An 18,194-nucleotide genomic window follows, 5' to 3' on the forward strand; every position below is an offset into this window, starting at 1 on the left:
GGGGTAAAAGGGAAGCGAGGGGAGGGAAGAGCAAAAAGTATCAGTCCTGGAACAATAGGAGCAGATAAGAAGCAGAGACGAGAATAGGGAGCAAAGGGGACTGACAATAGAGAATGAAGTTAGAAATAGAAAAGGAACAGCTCTGAGGTCTGAGGAGAGCAAACCACTCTCTGGACCTCGGGAGACCATAGAGGGCAGTCTCCGTTTCGAAAGCGGATGCTCGAAATGTGTGCCAAGCAGCCTCCAATACCACAGCGGTTCTGAAGGGCTTAAGTCAACAATAATTAAAGGGTCACGGAGTGTGGCAAGAGGTCCAAGTGGGTTTTTGAGGAATCCAGGAAAGTGCTCATTAGAGAAATAATAGGTTTAAAAATACGTAAACATACAGAAAGCATGTCTAAAACATGCCAGGCCTAAAAAGCACGAAACCACATTCTAATTGTTCCATCAAGTAAGAACTGGGTCCTATTTCCCTTTCCTCCATCTCGCTGCCTCCTGAAGGGTCAGAGGTTTCTCTGGAGGAGCAGGATGGGGGGCTGGAGGGGGGCACAAGGCAGAGGGAGAGGGACGGCGCTCCAGCGTGTGGGGCTCACCACCCGCAAAGGCGCCACTGGGGGAGGGCAGAGGGGTCATTTTACATTGATCACGACATAGGGTTGGACTTTTAAATGACTGGCCAGAGACTGTTGTTGCTGTTTTTGAGTTCAAGTGTCTGTAGGACTGTACAGTTGATCAAAGTGACCTGAGTTCTCACCCAGAGGCAGGAGAAGAAATTCCTCTGGTTAAGTTTTCAAGAGATTGCAAGAGACAAAAATGAAGGGACTTTTTAATTACATTGCATGAGCCTGGCCTCATATGACATCCTAATTCTGTAAGAAAAGCTTCCTATTTAAAGGCCATCCCTTCCATTCACCAACTTCAGTGGGGAATCAAAACCTCACATGATGATCGTAGAACAGAATACAGTCCCACATGTCCTACCTTGATCCCTTCTCTTTAGTGGCGCTTTTGCTGACAGCTGTATTTCGTCCGGAAGTAGGTTCTGATTTGTCTTCTGTGGGAGATCCAAATCCAGTACTAAAATGAAAACTTTTGTTCTTAGAACAAGGAAAAACTCATCATCGATTTCAATCATATGAAAAATAATAAAACAGTACATTTGCAAGGCATTTCGTCATTCGGAAGGCACGTCTCTTTGCCATGACATGCCTGGGCTCCTTTCCCCGTCGTGAAGCCCGCACCAGGCATGACTCTAGCTACAGATAATAAGCCGACTCACAGCTCCTAAGTCGTGTGCTCCAGGGCTCCCTGGAGGTTCACAGCACACAACACGGAGAGCCTCCTTTTCCCAGAGATCTTTTTCATAGCAATTTAAAAATGCAATTATGAAATTATAGTACTAGAAGAATGAAAAGAGTTAAGTTGCCAAAATCTAAAATCTAAATTTGTTCTTACTCCCAAATTGAGGGGAGAATTATTGGAATACAGACAAAATACCATTTTCTTACTTTGTCTTTTCTCTGCTTGCTCTTCTTAAAGAAGATGAGGAAGAAATACTCCGTCCATAACCAATATCTGATGACTTATCTTCCATAGATGGAGGTGGAGAACTAAAATTTTACATATTTGAAATGATATACAAGTTAAAATACTTTACTTGTCAATATTGGATTGGTCCTGCAAAACAGATTTTTTTTTCAGAAAATCGTAATTGGAGCTGACTTATCAGTGACCTAATGAAAGCATAAAGGAGAAGTTAAGGTAAGACAAAAAGAATATTGTTCATTAACTGGAACTGGAAATATTTTTATAAAATAAATTATGACAGATACATAGATATACGTGACCATCTTAAGGAAGCATTTTGAAGCTTTAATTTTTAGCTTTACTGTTTACTTCTTATTTTATATTTAAAAAACAAAAACAGAACAAAACCTTTGGTTTTGTTAGAGTCCTGCATACGGTTGTGGAGCCCTGTGAACGTAATTCGTTTTGGTTTGCTCCTATCTACCTATGCTTTCTTCAATTACTTCATGTTACCAGCACTGACTACGGAAATACATCTGGAATTGAGTGGTAAGAGGGAGTCAGAGGAAAACCCACGTTGGTGGTGATTTCATGGTCTTTACTATGTCAGGCTATGAGTTTGCGGACCGGTGTTCGTTTTCAGGGTGATGCCAAATACAGGGGGCAAAAAGATACCGTCCTGGGAATCATATATTCACGTGATGATGGCCAGACAACTTAAAGTATTACGTGCTTCCCCGCATCCCCCCTCCCCCAAGAGACTCACACGTCAGATTTACTGTTAACTAAGAGCACAGCACGCAGATCAGTTGGTTCTTGTAAGCAGAGATCCTTCAACGGCATAAGTTTGGTGCCGGGATTTATCTGTAGATAATCGAAGAACTAAAAAGTAATATCTGCATGGGTTATATTGTTTTAAATGGATACTGATGTTATAGTGTTTTAAATGTATACTGAAACGGGAACCTGAACTTGTGGGCATCTTGCCTCCAGTTCCCCACAATCTGTATCGCTTTATACTCTCAGCTGTTTCACACCATCATTGTCAGTTTGGCCCCCGAAAGTAGTTGAGTTTGCAATTTGTACATAAGGGAGTTTACAGTGTATGCAATATATATATAAGGGCGTTTGCGATGTATACATAAGCGAGAATTTGTTGTCTGTGACAAATCACTAAACAGATTACTAAAAATGTTGTAAGGATATGTAAAAATAGGCTAGTCAAGGTCCTATATTAGCAATTTTACCAGCCTGCTGAGGGGGGGTTAGACCACACCACCTTCTGGGGTCTTTTCCCAATCGTATTATAGTTAGATCCCTCTCTTGTCCAAGATACTTTTCAGGATCCTTTAAAAATCAGACAGATTACGTCATTTTTCTGCCCACAACTCTGCCAAGTTTTCCTACTTCATTCAGAATAAAGGCCCAAATCCTTCTGCTGGTCTTCAAGGCTTACACGATCTGATTTAGTCCCTACAAGTCTGCCCCGTGGTTCACTCAGCTGCGGCTACACTGACCTTGCCGTTTCTTAACTATGTCAGGCATGTTCCTCTGCCTAGAAAGCTCTTCCCCCAGCCATTCCCATGGCTAAGTCCCTCAACCTTCCGGTTTTTGCTCAGATATCCCCATCTGTGAGGCCTCCCTGACCACCACGTCTAAAGTTACGGTGAACGTCAACCCCAGGACCCACCCGGCATCATAGAGCCCCCTTATCTTGCCTCTGCTTTACCCCCCCCAACAAAGCTCTGATCATTTTGATCACGTGCTATAAATTATTTATCTATTTGTCCTCTTTACTGTTTATTGTCTGTTTTCTCTCACTGGAGTCATGAAAGTAGAAATCTATGTATTTTATTCACTGACATCTTCCAACCTATGATATTGGAAACTTAATATGTACTGAACAAAGGAATCAGAGAATTCTCCTTTGCAAAGACTATTGTTTCATTAAATTTTTTTAAAACTGTATGAACAAATACATTTTGTCGCAGTTTTATCTGATCCATGGCTAACATTGTTCTGATAAGTGTTCTTTGTTGGTTTTTCTGCTCTTTTCCTCATTTTTCTCAGAGCATCTTTGTACTAATAATGTGCTGGTTCTTTTTGAACTACTCATCACTGAATGAGATGGGCTTTCTCGGAGCAGTGATTTCTCAGGGGTGTGTGTGTGTGTGTGTATGTGCGTGTATGTGTTATGACAGGTATGGCAAGGGCAGCAGCTGGGGATAGCAGAAGGAAGAGCAGGGGTCAAGTTTTAGGCTAGCCATTTCTCATTGTTCAGAATGTCTCAGGACGCCTGGGTGGCTCAGTTGGTTAAGTGTCTGCCTTTGGCTCAGGTCATGATCTCAGGGTCCTGGGATCGAGTCCCACATCGGGCTCCTTGCTCAGCAGAAAGCCTCCTTCTCCTTCTGCCTGCCGTTCCCTCTGCTTGTGCTTGCTCTCTCTCTCTTTCTCTCTCTGACAATAAAATCTTTAAAAAACATGTCTCTAGGGGCGTCTCCATCGGGAGAACATGTGACTCTTAATCTAGGGGTGGTGAGTTCGAGCCCCACATAGTAGAAATTACTTAAAAAATAAAATAATTTAAAAATGTCTCCAATTCGGTTACCATGATAGATTGTTTCCTGCAAATACGGTGCAGCTATGTGATTCTTCCATGGCCCTGTCTCCTCTGCCTTTTTGAACCAAACTGATCTAAACTGTTTCTGCTGCCAGCCTTGCTCATCCCAGGTCCTTGGGTCCTGCACTTGCCTGGCGAACAGAGCGTTTGGCTTTGCACTTCTGAGCTCTCCCCTCACCTGAGGCAGTGATGCTTTCTGAGACCTCCCCTCACTAGCTGCCTTGTGCCTCTCTGGGCTTATTTTTTCCCCCTTTTCATTCCTCCTCCTGCACCCCTTCTGATCTCAGGGATTTTCAGTAACTCCTACATTTTTTTTTAAATGAAGTCTGTGGATCATTTGTTTCCTAGTTTTGCCTAAAGTGGCATTTGTAAATTAAAAATTTTCCCCCCTGTTCTCCTTATTGCTCTTGGTTTCCAGAAGAAAGGAAAATGCTGGTTTAAGCAGCAATGCCAAGAAGTCCTTAAGATTCTAAATCTTAGCTTCCCGTTTCTCTTGACATTAACCCTGAATTACACTGCATACTGCTTTTAAAATCATAGTCAGAAATGCAGCTTAAATAACGTTTTTCTATATTACATTTTAAAACTTGGTATTACCATTTGGTTAATTTCAATTAGATTATAACTGATAAAATGAAACACTTAATATTTCTATCCTTATCACTAACACTGAGCCCTAGAAATCATAGAACAGAAAATGCTCCTTCCTTTATATCTTCTCCGAAACTTGAGAGTAGCTTTACCACGCTGATTCTACTATAAGAAATCAGATTTCAGTTAAAACTATACAACTGCAAAATCTTACAGCCAAAGTTAAGAATAAAGCTCTGATTCCCAAGTTTCTGCCTATAAAAATGCACAGTGTGTGAGGTGGTTGTGAAATTGCAATGTAATGGCATCGTGACTAAAGAAGAAACGATCATATGCACTAAAAATACAAATTAGCGCTGTCACTTACCCGACCATAATCATAGAATCCGTCACTAATTATGTTACTTGATGACAAATAGCCAGTTAGGCTGTATTTCAGAGACATGTAGTTGTTGAGCAATTTGTGATAAGCTGCCTCACTGAATTTATTTTTTCGACTTACTGATAGATTAACTTCTTCAAGGATATCTAAAGCCCTGTCAATAAGAGAAAAAAGCATTATTTGCTTTAAACAAGCAATCCCACATTAAGTTCTCATTTATATACCCAGCCAAGACCCCGAATGAAGAATTGAGATGGAAAGGTGAAAGACATCTCACCCTTTTAGATAAAGTAATACAGACAGAATTATGAAGACGAATCAGTCCTTTTTGAGAATATATGTGCCATGTCATGACTCATATCCAAACAGCTGAAAAGCACACTTTGAGGGAGTAAAAAGTTCTTCATGAGTGTGGGGCTCCACCTTTTTCAGCTGACCAGGCAATATACACGAACACAGACATGGTTAGAAATAGGGTAAGCCCGTCAGTGGAACGTTAAAACCCTGTTTGCCAGTATGCTAAGGCAAGGGCTTCGTCTGCTGGGGCTGGAGAGACTGCTTTGGTGAGGTTGCTTCAATGCCTACTTCTGACGGCGAGGTTTGGGCAAAGGAAGGAGAAAAAGGAGGGGCAGTCATGGCTCACCCGTTTTATTTTCGCTTCGAAAGCGGAGAGACAGAGTTGCTGTTTAGCTATAGCAGAGGGGAGGGAAAGAGAGGCATGGAGCAGGGTGAAAAGGTGGACAGGGAGACGGTAAAGGTGGTTTTGTAAGGGTGCTGGGGAGATGTCCAGGTGGGGGGAACGTAGAGGGACCCCCTCCTGCCAGGTTGTCCCTTTTGAGGACAGGCCCGCTGCGCCAGTCACAGATCCCGAGGCCTGGGCAGCCTGCAAGCAGGAGTGTGGATTCTCCCTGACCTTCCTTGGGCCCGAAGAGTGTGCTCCTTTATCTTCTGCTCTCCATCTGAGCCAGAAACTCGAGGCAGCTCCACTCACCCAAGCCTGCATAATTCCACAGCCATCAGCTCATCGCTGGCGCAGACCATCACAGCCCAGCTGGCGTGCCTTCTCACTTCGTCGTTCTTGGAGCGCAGGAGCTCTACCAGCGGCTCCAGGCCACCTGAATTTCTTAACTGAATGTGGAAACCAAAAGTTTATGCGTTGGGAATACAGAATATAAACACTGATTTTTTTTTTTAAATCTCATTTGATTGTTGAAAGATTTTAGCTATGTAAGAACATTTGAGGATATTTAGAAATATGACATCCAGGGGAAACAATCTATTGCAAAACCTTATAGACAGGAGCCCAGATTTCTGTTCAAGGTCAAGAGGAGGCCACCGTCAAATAATCGAGGGAGGTCACTGTGATTTTGCATGGGAGGGAGACTGAGAGCCTGTCCTCTTGCTTCCCTATGTTCGTCCGTCCTGCTCGTCAACACTGAATGTTCATTTGGCCCTGTGACAGACACAATGATGGTCCCCCAAAGGTGTCCTTTTCCCTGGAAGGGATTTTGCAGATGTGACAAGTTGACAATTTTGACATGAGGAGATTGTCCCGGATAATCAGGTGGGCCCAATTTAATTATAAGTGTCCTTACAAGATGGAGATAAGGGTGCCTAGAGCTGAGAAAGGAGCCGTGTAGAAATAGAGATTGGATAGTATCCTTTTAAGATGGAGGAAGGGGCCACAGCCCAGGAAAGGGCAGATTTTCCCTCAAAGTCTCCCAAAGGAACCATAGCTCTGCCAACACCTTGATTTTAACAGAGAAGACCTGTTTTCAGACTTCTGACCTCCTAAACCATATGATAATAGATTTCTAGTAAGCCTCCTGTGGTCATTTGTTACAGCAGTAATAGGGAACTGATCCAGTCCCCAAGGCTGGGCAGGAGGAATTGATACAGTGACATGCTACCCATGTCATTGGACACTGCCACCAAATCATCAGTGTGGCCAAAGCAGTTCCAGAGCAACGCACTAGAAAAAGACCAATTTTCATTATCGCTGCACAGTGTCTTCTCTTCATTCCTCCAAGGAGTGAGGAAGAGATAAAAGAATAGGAAAAGAATTGGACAGAACTACATTAATTACATCGTTAAATAAAATTCAGGTAATAAAGGTAATTATTCATGGATAAAATTATTCCAATCAGAAAAAAAAAAAAAGATTTGACAGAGCTCTTGTCTCACTGTCTGAAATGCTATACTCTATCCTCTGAACCTAGAGGACAAAAAAAAGAATATTCTACCAGTTTCTATGTGTAGTATCTGAAGACAAGAGCCCTTGGGTACGATCCACTTGATTCAGTCATTTTCCATCGGTGTCCGGTGACGTTTTCTTCTCAGGGATCACACTTTAGTACATGTAACGTCATAGCTTTAAAAAGTTTAAAGCGTCTTTGAAGCGTCTTAGAATTTAGCAAGTCAAATTTCTGAATATCTTTATCTCTGAGTATAAGATAGTCTAACTCGGGGGCGCCTGGGTGGCACAGCGGTTAAGCGTCTGCCTTCGGCTAAGGGCGTGATCCCAGCGTTATGGGATCGAGTCCCACATCAGGCTCCTCTGCTATGAGCCTGCTTCTTCCTCTCCCACTCCCCCTGCTTGTGTTCCCTCTCTCGCTGGCTGTCTCTATCTCTGTTGAATAAATAAATAAAATCTTTAAAAAAAAAAAAAAGATAGTCTAACTCCATGTGTTCTTTTGGCAAAGATCTAATTCATTTATTAATTCCTTCACTCATTTACCCATTCATTTAACAACTGTTTATAAGCATGTGCTCAATGCTAGATATCTATTAATGGCACAAAGTCTCAGGTCATTTCCCTAAAGCCTCAAGGAGCTTATAATATTTCATGTAAGAACCATATATGCAAAGCAGAAGACAAAGAAAGCACGCATAGGGTGTAAGGGAAGCCCAGAGGAGGACGCTCCCCAGCTTGAGGGCTGAAGAAAGGCCTCATGGGAGACAGGATGGCTGACATGGGTTTTGAAGGAGAAGTGTGATTTTATCAGGCGGACAAAAGTGAGAATAATTTTCCCAGCAGAGAAATCAAAGACATATAAATAAGAGAACAGAGCATACAGACAGAATTACAAATAGTATGGTATTTATGGAGTATGGAGTTACTCCTGGGAAGAGGCTTCAGGCACAGGTGGGTAGATGTGGGTCAATGGGAGCCCTTGCCCATCACGGGCAGCTGAACTTTTCCCCTGGGGCAATGGCGCGCCACTGGGGACTTGTCATGACATGTTGAGGGTCACATATTTGAAAGATCGGTCTGGAGGCAGTGTGGGAAGCAGGAGGTGGCAGGTGTAGGGAGAGCAGGAGACTCAGCTGCAGTATTCCTGGAAAGAGATGGACGATTCTGCAGACTGCATGCGGGTATGACCGAAACACTTTGATTGCTGTGTTGGCAAAGCCTAGCATAGTACCTGACACAGAATAGATGGTAAACAAGTATTTGGTAGTCTTGGGGGGCCTGTGTGGCTCAGTGAGTTGGGCATCCAACTCTTGGTTTCGGCTCAGGTCGTGATCTCTTGGGTGGTGGGATCAAGCCCCAAGTTGGGCTCCTTACTCAGCAGGGAGTCTGCTTGGGGATTCTTGGGGATTCTCTCCCTCTGCCCCTCCCCCCACTTTCGTGCCTGTGCACAGTCTCTCTCTCAAGTAAATAAATCTTTAAGAAAAATATTTGGTAGTCTCAGTGCCTTTATGGATGAATACAAATGAACTGAGTCAATGGGAACTACCACGGGGATAGAATAATACCTAAGGGACAGAAGAGAAAAGATTTGTTAGTCATCTGAGCAGAGAACCCAGTGCCACAGCTTGGGCTCTGGATGGCATCCCTGATCTTCCAATTTACCAACTCTGCTGGGAGCACATTCTGTCTTTAAGCCTTATTTTCCTCATCTGTAAAACGGGGATTACAAACATGCCCAACACAAGTGAGGCTTAAATGCTTGTAGAGTGTTTAGCACAGTGCCCACTGCGTAGTAAGTGCTCAGTAAGTGTTAGCTATTGTTATTTATATTGCCGGGAGAGGAACAAAGCCCCAGGCTGTTTGAAGGAGTGCCTTGTGACAAGTAAATATGAGAACAGCAAGAGAAAAAAAAGGGTGTCTGTAGGTTTACCTTATCTTTATGAATAGAACCAAACACACTTTTATAAGATACACTTGTAAAAAAAATGCAATTCCATGTTTTAAAACTTAGAAATAGATAAGAAACGTAAGAGTATGTGGAACCCATGTGTATGACGTAACCCCTCAGAATGAAGGCGCGCCTGTTTGTCTGCTGCTCAGCTTAAGAAATGACACATTTAAATGACCTTGGACCCCTGTTTGTTCCTCTCAATTGCATCCACTCCCTTTGATCCCCCAGGAGATTTCTTGAATTTAGGGTTAATCATTCTCTACCTTTGCCTTTATAGTTGCAACTTACATGTATATTTACATAAACAACATATTGCTTAGATTTGTATATTTCAGAGTGCTACATAAATAGAATCCTAAGTCCTATTCTTCTGCAACTTGATTTTGCTCAGCATTATGCTTGAGTTTCATCTCTGTTGATGTCTGTAGCTATAGTTCATTCATTTTCACTGATGTGAAATTCCATTTTATGAATATACCACAAATTTATTCACCCATTCTCTTAAAAAACTAGACAATTGGTGTGTTTCCGGGGGCTTAGATATTATAAACAATGCATCCTGGTGCAGAGAGGCAAGAGACCATTTTAGCTATAATTTAGAAATAGAACTGCCAGATTATACCGGATTATAGGATACGCTCTTCTTTGCTAGCTAATGCCAATTTGCTCTCCACAGTGACACACCAATTTAATAATTTTTATTTTAGGTTCACAGCAAAATTGAGCAGCAGGTACAGAGATTTCCCATACTCCCTGCCCCCGCACACACGAGCAGCTTTCCCATTATCAACATCCACTGCGGGACTGTTACATTTGTTTCAACTGATGAACATACACTGACACATTATTATCACCCAGAGTCCATGGTTGAAGTGTTGCACCAATTTTGAACGATCTAAATGATGGGTAGGTTCAAACACTTGAAAATGTTTCAAATTAATCCACCTATAGGAACGGACCAGAAAAATGAGAGAACAGACTAAGTTATTGAAGCTCTCACCTCTGTCCGGGCTTCAACGTCGCAAGCGGTCGCGGCCACCATGAGAGCCGCTTTGCTCTGCACGACAGTGTTCGCGGAGCGCAGCGGGCTGATGAGGGCGTGCATGACGTCATGGCTCTGTATGTTCACACGCAGGGGCTCCTGCATGGCCATGTTCGCTAACACGGTAGCGGCGTTGGCAATGGCTCCGTCGCGTTTGCTGGACAGGATGTTTATTAATGGCTCAATACCATCAGCTTCAGCAGCAGCACTGCGTAAATGGAGGAGAAATGAATGCCATTCATCCTAGTTCAAGAAATTATCTTTGGAGTGTACAATGGAGCTTATTAAACAAATGAGTACATAAGTAGGGTTTTAGCAAGAAATTAATTTACAATGCAGTGAACCCAGTCTTGAGGTGCTAGTGATTTAAATGGAGTCTGGGAAAATGTCAGTTAAGAATGAATTTAAATAACTCTTTTCCTACTTCTACAGCTTGTAGTTACAGAAAAATGCATGCCTACTTCTTAGAGACACCCCAGCAGCTGTTCATTTTTTAACTTGGTGATACTTATAAGACCAGGAAATTCTATTCAAAGAAAGCTGAATAAGATATTCTCAACCAGTAGGAAAACAAAGCTTTATATTTTTTATTCTTTTTTTTTTTTTTTTTTTTTTTTTTGAGAAAGAACCTTAATCTTAATCTGGACGTGGAGCCTGACCCACGGCTCAATCTCACAACCCTGAGATCAGGGCCTGAGCCAAAATCAAAAGTCAGATGCTTAATCCACTGAGTCACCCAAGAGTCCCTAGGAAAATAAGCCTTTAAATAGGAATGAATGAGTGGGAGATGCTCCTGGTTTAAGTTAAAATTCTTTAGCTCATCCTCCTCCTTTTTAAATGAGGTTATTAATTGTATGCAGAGGTTAACACGTGTGAAGCGAGCAAAACATTTTGGAGGTGAATACTGCTTTTACAAATTGAACATCAAAGATCAAAGTCATAATATTGACATAATAACTAGTTTTAGTAATGTAGGCATATTCAGTTGCTAAATTTCCTATCTCTGCTATAAAAAGACCACGATTACCCATAAAATATATTAATAGTCTCACAAGTAATAAGCCTAAACCTCTTTTTAAGAATGCCATACTTTCTATAGTCCTTGCTTTCTAATCACTTAAAAAGCTCATAAAGTAGTGAAAATAAAAAAGGTGATCATTTTAACAAGAGGAAGATGATTTAATTATGTTCTTTAAGAGTTGAAATTGCTTCAAATAAGAGATGTTCCAAGCCATAAGTATATACAGAGCATCCCAGTTTCAAAGGAAGACCTAAAATTCTGTGTTAAAAAACCATTTACATCATCATGGGAATAGAGGTAATCAAGACAATAAAAACATACCTGAGACTCCGATAAAGTGAATATCCCTTTAAGATTTATATCTGACACATTTTTTTTCACTTAGGATCATATTAAGAACCAAAACTGAAAACAAGTGAGGCTATATGATTCAGCCCCTCATCCTGTACTCCGATAAATATTCTTGTAATTAAATTTAATTTGGTAGTCACTTAAATTCACTGATTGTGAAGGAGAAGTGACAATCTCAAGAATACAGGTTATCACAACTGTCCGAGAGAGGGCACGACGTAATGAAGTGTCACCGAGGAGAAAGGAAGCTGTGATTGTCACTCAGAGCATCTCTGAAGTGGACACAACAACCGTAACTGGGCCAGCATGAAATGACTTAAGGAAGGCGGCCACTCCGGGAAATGCTGGGCTCCGTTGGTGTTAACCCTGAAGGCACCTCCCACCCCTGGTTTGAATAAATCTGTCCAGAAAACACACTATATTGATATGAAGGCAAAATCAGAGTTTGGTTCCATTTCCACTCATACCCTAGTCCTTAGTATATATTTAATCCTTCTTGTGGTTTCTCCCATTCTTTTCCTGGGACGGCATCCCTTTAAAACTTGGTTAGATGACATGTAACCAAAATTTGTTCCTATAAAAATATTGTTAGGAAGGGCCTGCATCTCACTATGATGGCTTGAGGGCCAGCATTTGCTCTCCTTTCCTAGAGGACAAAATAAACACTCTTAAGATAATTTTACTTTTACTTTTAATTCTCTCTCCTACTATTAACCAAACGGTGATCATTTGACTGTATGAATAAGGAAAAATTTGGAGGCTCATGTATATTAGTTTATCAGAAACTTCTCATATTTTTACCTATAGCTGAAATACTGAATTTTTTAAAACTGCCAGCAAGAATTTTAAATTATGCATATTTTCTAACTAATATAGACATAAACCTGCTAAAAAATCATTTTATTTCTTTGACTTATTTTTCAGGCACTGAATGCAATCAGTACCTTCAGCCAAAATACTTCATAGTTTGTAATCATTGCAAACACGCCTCGGTTAGAAGACACGGTTCCTTTGTTACTTATCTTTCCTTTGACAAGGTTCACCTTTTAAAACATCCTGGAGAATCAAGGAGGAGCGCGCGGTGGAGGTGTTTCATTGCAACCGTGTTAGAATAACACGGTTGGAAGCTACAAGTATTATAGGTAAGCCGCATACCAGTACATTCTCTGGGGCTGTGTCTTTTTTATGTATCAGGGGTTTTCTGGAAAATTTAAGTGAATACATAGGATCACACTTGGTCATTTCAGTTTTTCTTATTTATTAAAACAAACAAACAAAAACGGGCTGCGAGATTCCGGAATTTTCATCAGATGAGCCTCTGCTCACAGCCTTTGTGCTTGCTCCTTCCTCCTCTCTCCTGGACAAAGGCATATTTTGCCTTGGTTCATTTATATCTCTACCTTCTGCTCTTTTCTGTGCTCTTTATGAGCCCGTAAAGAGAAGTACATAAAATCCTAGCTGTTTATAAAAGAAACCGAAGATTCTAGTACAGAGTGGAATATAGCTTTTACTAAATTGAACATAACTGCCAGCACCGAAAGACGAATCGTATGCGTGCAGCTGGGAGAACAATCTGCATCGTGTGTACGTACCTGCCCAGAATGTGTTGTGTGCAGTCTGGTTAGGTGTGAAAAGCATAACGGAGATTAAGGTATTATGGTGAAAATAATCAAGCTATTATTCTTACCTAAAAAAGCCCCCTAATGTCATTATAGAAATAGAGCACAGAATTCGCAGTTTTTTTAAAAAAAGAATTGCATTAATTTTGTGTTTCAAACCCAAGACATTCTGTTTTCTTTTTCCCTGTGTCTGCTATGTACACAGGCTGGAGCCTGTCATATTTTAAAAACACATTTCCGTTTCCTAGATAGGATGGCATTATCCAAATGAACGGGAGAGAAGTCAAACTGCTTTGTTACAAAATCCAGAATTATAGGGCCATATGTCATCATGAGAATCGGAAAATATTTTGATTTTTACTATCGTGAACCTCCATCAGTTGGAGTTTAATCAAGTAAGAGTTTAAAATGTACATTTCAAAAAACGAACTAAAACCCAAATATGGGAAAGTATAAAAACATCTGTTTAAATCATTTGATATATGTAAACAGAAGTGAAGTTTGACACATCATGTGTATCCAATTTATTACCAAGTCCTGACTCTTTTCCGCCTCCCTATTTCTCGAATCTCTCTCTGGTCTCCCGCTCCATCTCACTGATCGAATCTAGTCCATCAATCCTTGTGAATTGATGTGCTCTTCTAACAGGTCTCCCCCCCCACCCCTGCTTTGATTCTTTCTCCAACTTAGAGCTAAAGTGATCTTTTAAAATAATAATATCAGATTATTATAATTATATACATCATACACATCATCAGATTGCTCCCCTCCTTAAAATGTTTCTGGCTTCCCATTGCTCGGGTTGAAACCCTAAATTTCCCACAAGGCCTCCAAGGCCCTCCACGAGTCCACCTGCCTCCCTGCCGGTCCACGCCCCCTCTCACCTCTCCTTGTGGCTCTGTGCTCCGGCCTCTCTGGCGACTGGCAACATGCCAGGCTCTGGCCTACCTCTGGGTATTCCCATAGGCCCGCCTTTCTTACTTCCTGATGAACTCTTCCTCCAGATAATTCCCATTCACCTTGTCAAGCTCAGCACATATGCCTCTCCCTCAAGGAAGCACATCTTGACCCCCAAACTAGATATCAGGTCTCTCTGCCCCATGAGCTCAAGATCATTTGTTTGCTAAACATATATACATTATTTCAAATGATGTTTTGGCACAAATGATCACACTGAATGGCAACGATCTTGAAATATTATGTTATGGAAGCTTTTGGTGGAAAGGAGTTTACCACAAAGCTTTTCGGTTAAATCTCCGAGCCCCACGATGAAAAAGCACTTACAGCAGGGGCACTAAGAACATGGTTAAAGAAAAATACAGTCACTTTGCACACATAGTGTCTGTTTACGGCTCGCTGAAAATACTATGCGATTTCATGTCTGTGTGTCTTTGCATTCGTGTTTTCTCTGCCCGAAAGGCCCGGCCCTACCCGTCCCCACCTCTGCCCGGGGAGATGTAGCTCACCCTTAAAAACCCGCTCAACTGCCCCCTCCTGTATGGTGATTCTTGTCCATCCCCACCTCTCCTTGTGACTCACTCCTTCCTCTTGCTATGTCTACACTGGTCCCCCTTCTTAGAGAAAGTGCTTTGGTCTTACTTATAGCCCCAGTGCTGAAAAGATCAATATATTTAAATTGACTTGATTCCACTCAAGGGGAGCGATGAAGAAAACCTCAGTAGGAGTCAAGAGAGGGTGAGGGGAAAATACCTAGTTCGGCTTTATGTTTGCAAGAAAGCATAGGGCCCAGCACACTTGAGATCTCTGCTTGTAGAACTTACAGCTGCTCACCCCATCTCCAACGCTTCCCTAATTATTTAGTGAAGTAATTTTTACATGGAGTTTAGGGAATGACATCTTACACTTGAGACCACGTCTAAAGGGATATGTCCATTAATATATGAAACAAATGTCCACATTTTGTCTTTGCAGACATGGTCAACTCTGTTTATTTGGGTCGCGTCTTCAGATGACACTATCCGGTACGTCTCAGAAAATCCTTGCTGCAGTTTGGAGGTTCGCATTGAACCCATCTGCAAAGACTGGTTCCATGAATCAAGGGTGACCTTGGGCAGTACAGAAATCTGTTTAACAGAGCCCACATACAGGGTAATATGTGGAACCCGATGGAACAGATGGTAATATTGGCAATCAGAACCTTGTTTGTTAACAGTGATTACAACCATTCCCACCAGCATGACTTTTCATATGTCTCGGCGAGGTTTGTCACACCAAGGAAGACATATTGGCGGCAGACACGCTGCAAGCGGTCAGGAGAGGGGCTGAGGCAGCAGGCGCAGGGGGTGCATGTCTGAGCCCTGTGGGCTCCCAGGGAGGCGACACAGGTGTGTGGGGATGGGACGCTGGCTGGGATGATAAACGGGTCTCCTGGTTATCACAGCCAGGTTTGGAATGCTGTGAACAGGATTCCTGACTCTTTTTTTTTTTTTTAAAGATTTTATTTATTCATTTGACAGAGAGAGAGACAGCCAGTGAGAGAGGGAACACAAGCAGGAGGAGTGGGAGAGGAAGAAGCAGGCTTCCAGCGGAGGAGCCTGATGTGGGGCTCGATCCCAGAACGCTGGGATCATGCCCTGAGCCAAAGGCAGACGCTTAACGACTGTGCCACCCAGGCGCCCCAGGATTCCTGACTCTTGTTCCAGCCAATTTTTCAACAAAAGTAATGATCCAAGAAGTCGAGTGTGGTCGTGAAATTGAACAATTTCTGAGTACATCCAAAACAACTATGACCTGGCCGCAGCCCCACAGAGGTGGAAGAAGGCGATGTTTGCCCCCAACTCTGGCCGAATTCCAAGACTGACAAAAGTAGCCAAGAGAATTTTCTCCTTTTAAAGAAATAGTATTTAAAGAAGCTTCTCAGTAATTAAGGGAGAGGATCACAATTAATTGAAGGCGAATGGTTAAAATGAAGGGTTTGTTTTTAAGTCGCATGAAATTATTAAAGCAAAACCCAGCCACAAAAACAAATACATGCAGTTTTACATTCTATAGCAAAATAGGAAAAATGCAAAAAAAATTTTTCTTTGAAGTATGTGACCTAATTGTTTCTCTCATATCGATGTATCTCCGTGGCATAATTTTGAGACTTTCAGAATGTGCTCTTCTGCTACGGTTGCTATGACATGAAGGTTTCTAAAGAGAGAGCAGCCAGTTGCAAAGAGACTAACTAGTACGTGCTAACCCAGCACGTCCATAGACAGCGGGCAGGTTTTTGTTTCCAATTATGAGGCAGTCGGTCAAAGTCTAGGGAAATCAAATGTAATTTTCTTACAAGTGACATGGAATCCTTCTTGACCTCTCTGTTCAATCACAATACTTCACTCCCATACACACCACCTTCTGTTTCAAAAGCTGGCACGCCTGCCAATAATTAACTAGCTGCCATCAGGAAAGAACAAGCGTCTTCATTTTACATGGCTGACTTGTCTCCCGATAAAATAGGAATAATGGCCAAGGTGTGGGAATACTCATCATAAATGGCTTTTGCAGCTACCAAATGTTTCTGTTTAGCCTGGAAGTCGGTCTATTTCCATATCTGTATGTGACAAGTGATGCAATCCCTAAGTAATTCGAGGTACCCTGTTGATTTTCTTCACTAAACAATACAGATGCCACAGGCTTTTGTGCAACAGCACATCAAAACCCCTGGCACTTGCCGGGCTGCCTTATTCTCGTTAGCTCTAATGTCACCTCTTCAGAGAGGCTGTCTTGGACAAGCTTTATGTCATCCCCCCCGACCCCTTTCACAACCCTGGTGTCATGCACGCTCCTCTCTAAGACAGTGTGCTGCTGTATTTAATGGGTACTGTTATCACTTCTGAAATCCCCTTCTTAAAGTTACTCCCCATGGTCTGCCTCCCTGTGCGAAATGTGGGTTTCATAACAGCAGTCTGATGAAAACTTCCATGTGCTCCCCATGGTCTCCCTGCAGCCTAGACATGAAGAACCCCCAAGGAATGGTGAAGGAGTTACAAAAGAAACCTAAACTCATAACTTCCTTCACCTCTGAGATAAAATGATAAAAGTGGGAAAGAGTGATCCCAGCTAGTTTCTAGTGGAAGTTCTCCTCGAGACTCCTTATGATACTGGATAGACGGTAGTTATTCAGATGCACAAAATATAACAGATAATCTAGGCTCGCTTCTCTTTGTTTTACAGTTAAGACAACTTTTCTGCAGGGCAAGAGCTGGGACAGTTTCCTCAGGAATCCCACCCAAGTCTTTGCCATTTAGGTGCAGTCAATGAACAATAAAGGCCATTTCCAGAGAGGAAAAAAAAATCACAGGAAATGACTAATATAAAAAGTCAAGGATGAGTAAAAAGGGAATTTATGTAGGTTTTAAGTACTGCTTCAAAGTGAGTGTGTGAGAGAAAAAAAATCACACAATAATTTGATAATTTTCCATGAAAATCAGTAATGTTAGAAATCAGACCTGAAAGGGGTACCAGCAGCTTTAAAATAAGATTATACAAATGTCAGTCTCTGCTCTCTGGGTAATAAAAGCAGCATAGACAATTTTCTAATTGAACATTTCATGGGATTCACACAACCTCACAAAATTAGTAGCCAATACAGTTTAAACTGTGAAGGTCGAGTAGGCAACAACTAACACAAAATGGAGATAGGGAATCAACCTGTTTTATTGTAAAATCTAGCTTTTCACTCTATATCTTTCTTCAAATCCAGTATGATTTTTCCAACCTATGATAGCCTGTGTTATAACAACATTCTATCAGGCAGAGAAGGAATCAAGGCGCGAACAGGTAGAAATGAAAAATATCAACTCGGTAAACTTGGATGGAAACAATAAAAGAATAAGTTTTAAATTTACCACAAAGACTCTTCCCATTTATTTGATCTACTAACTTCAGAAG

General features: G+C 41.8%; 1 protein-coding gene across 2 annotated transcripts in view; it reads right to left on the minus strand.

The window, feature by feature from the left end:
• Positions 1 to 18,194, minus strand: part of ARMC3 (armadillo repeat containing 3) — a 93,124-nt gene that overhangs the window by 19,697 nt on the left and 55,233 nt on the right. For both annotated transcript variants that reach the window (XM_040645328.1, XM_008701366.1), the window contains 6 exons: positions 10,266 to 10,515; positions 6,112 to 6,248; positions 5,106 to 5,274; positions 2,294 to 2,391; positions 1,509 to 1,610; positions 982 to 1,077 (listed from right to left, as the gene is read on the minus strand). In XM_040645328.1, coding sequence (XP_040501262.1) covers positions 982 to 1,077; positions 1,509 to 1,610; positions 2,294 to 2,391; positions 5,106 to 5,274; positions 6,112 to 6,248; positions 10,266 to 10,515 — 852 coding nt within the window. The remainder of the gene's footprint in view (positions 1 to 981; positions 1,078 to 1,508; positions 1,611 to 2,293; positions 2,392 to 5,105; positions 5,275 to 6,111; positions 6,249 to 10,265; positions 10,516 to 18,194) is intronic.

This window comes from Ursus maritimus, unplaced genomic scaffold (assembly GCF_017311325.1).
Source record: "Ursus maritimus isolate PB19 unplaced genomic scaffold, ASM1731132v1 scaffold_31, whole genome shotgun sequence".
Classification (NCBI taxonomy): domain Eukaryota; kingdom Metazoa; phylum Chordata; class Mammalia; order Carnivora; family Ursidae; genus Ursus; species Ursus maritimus.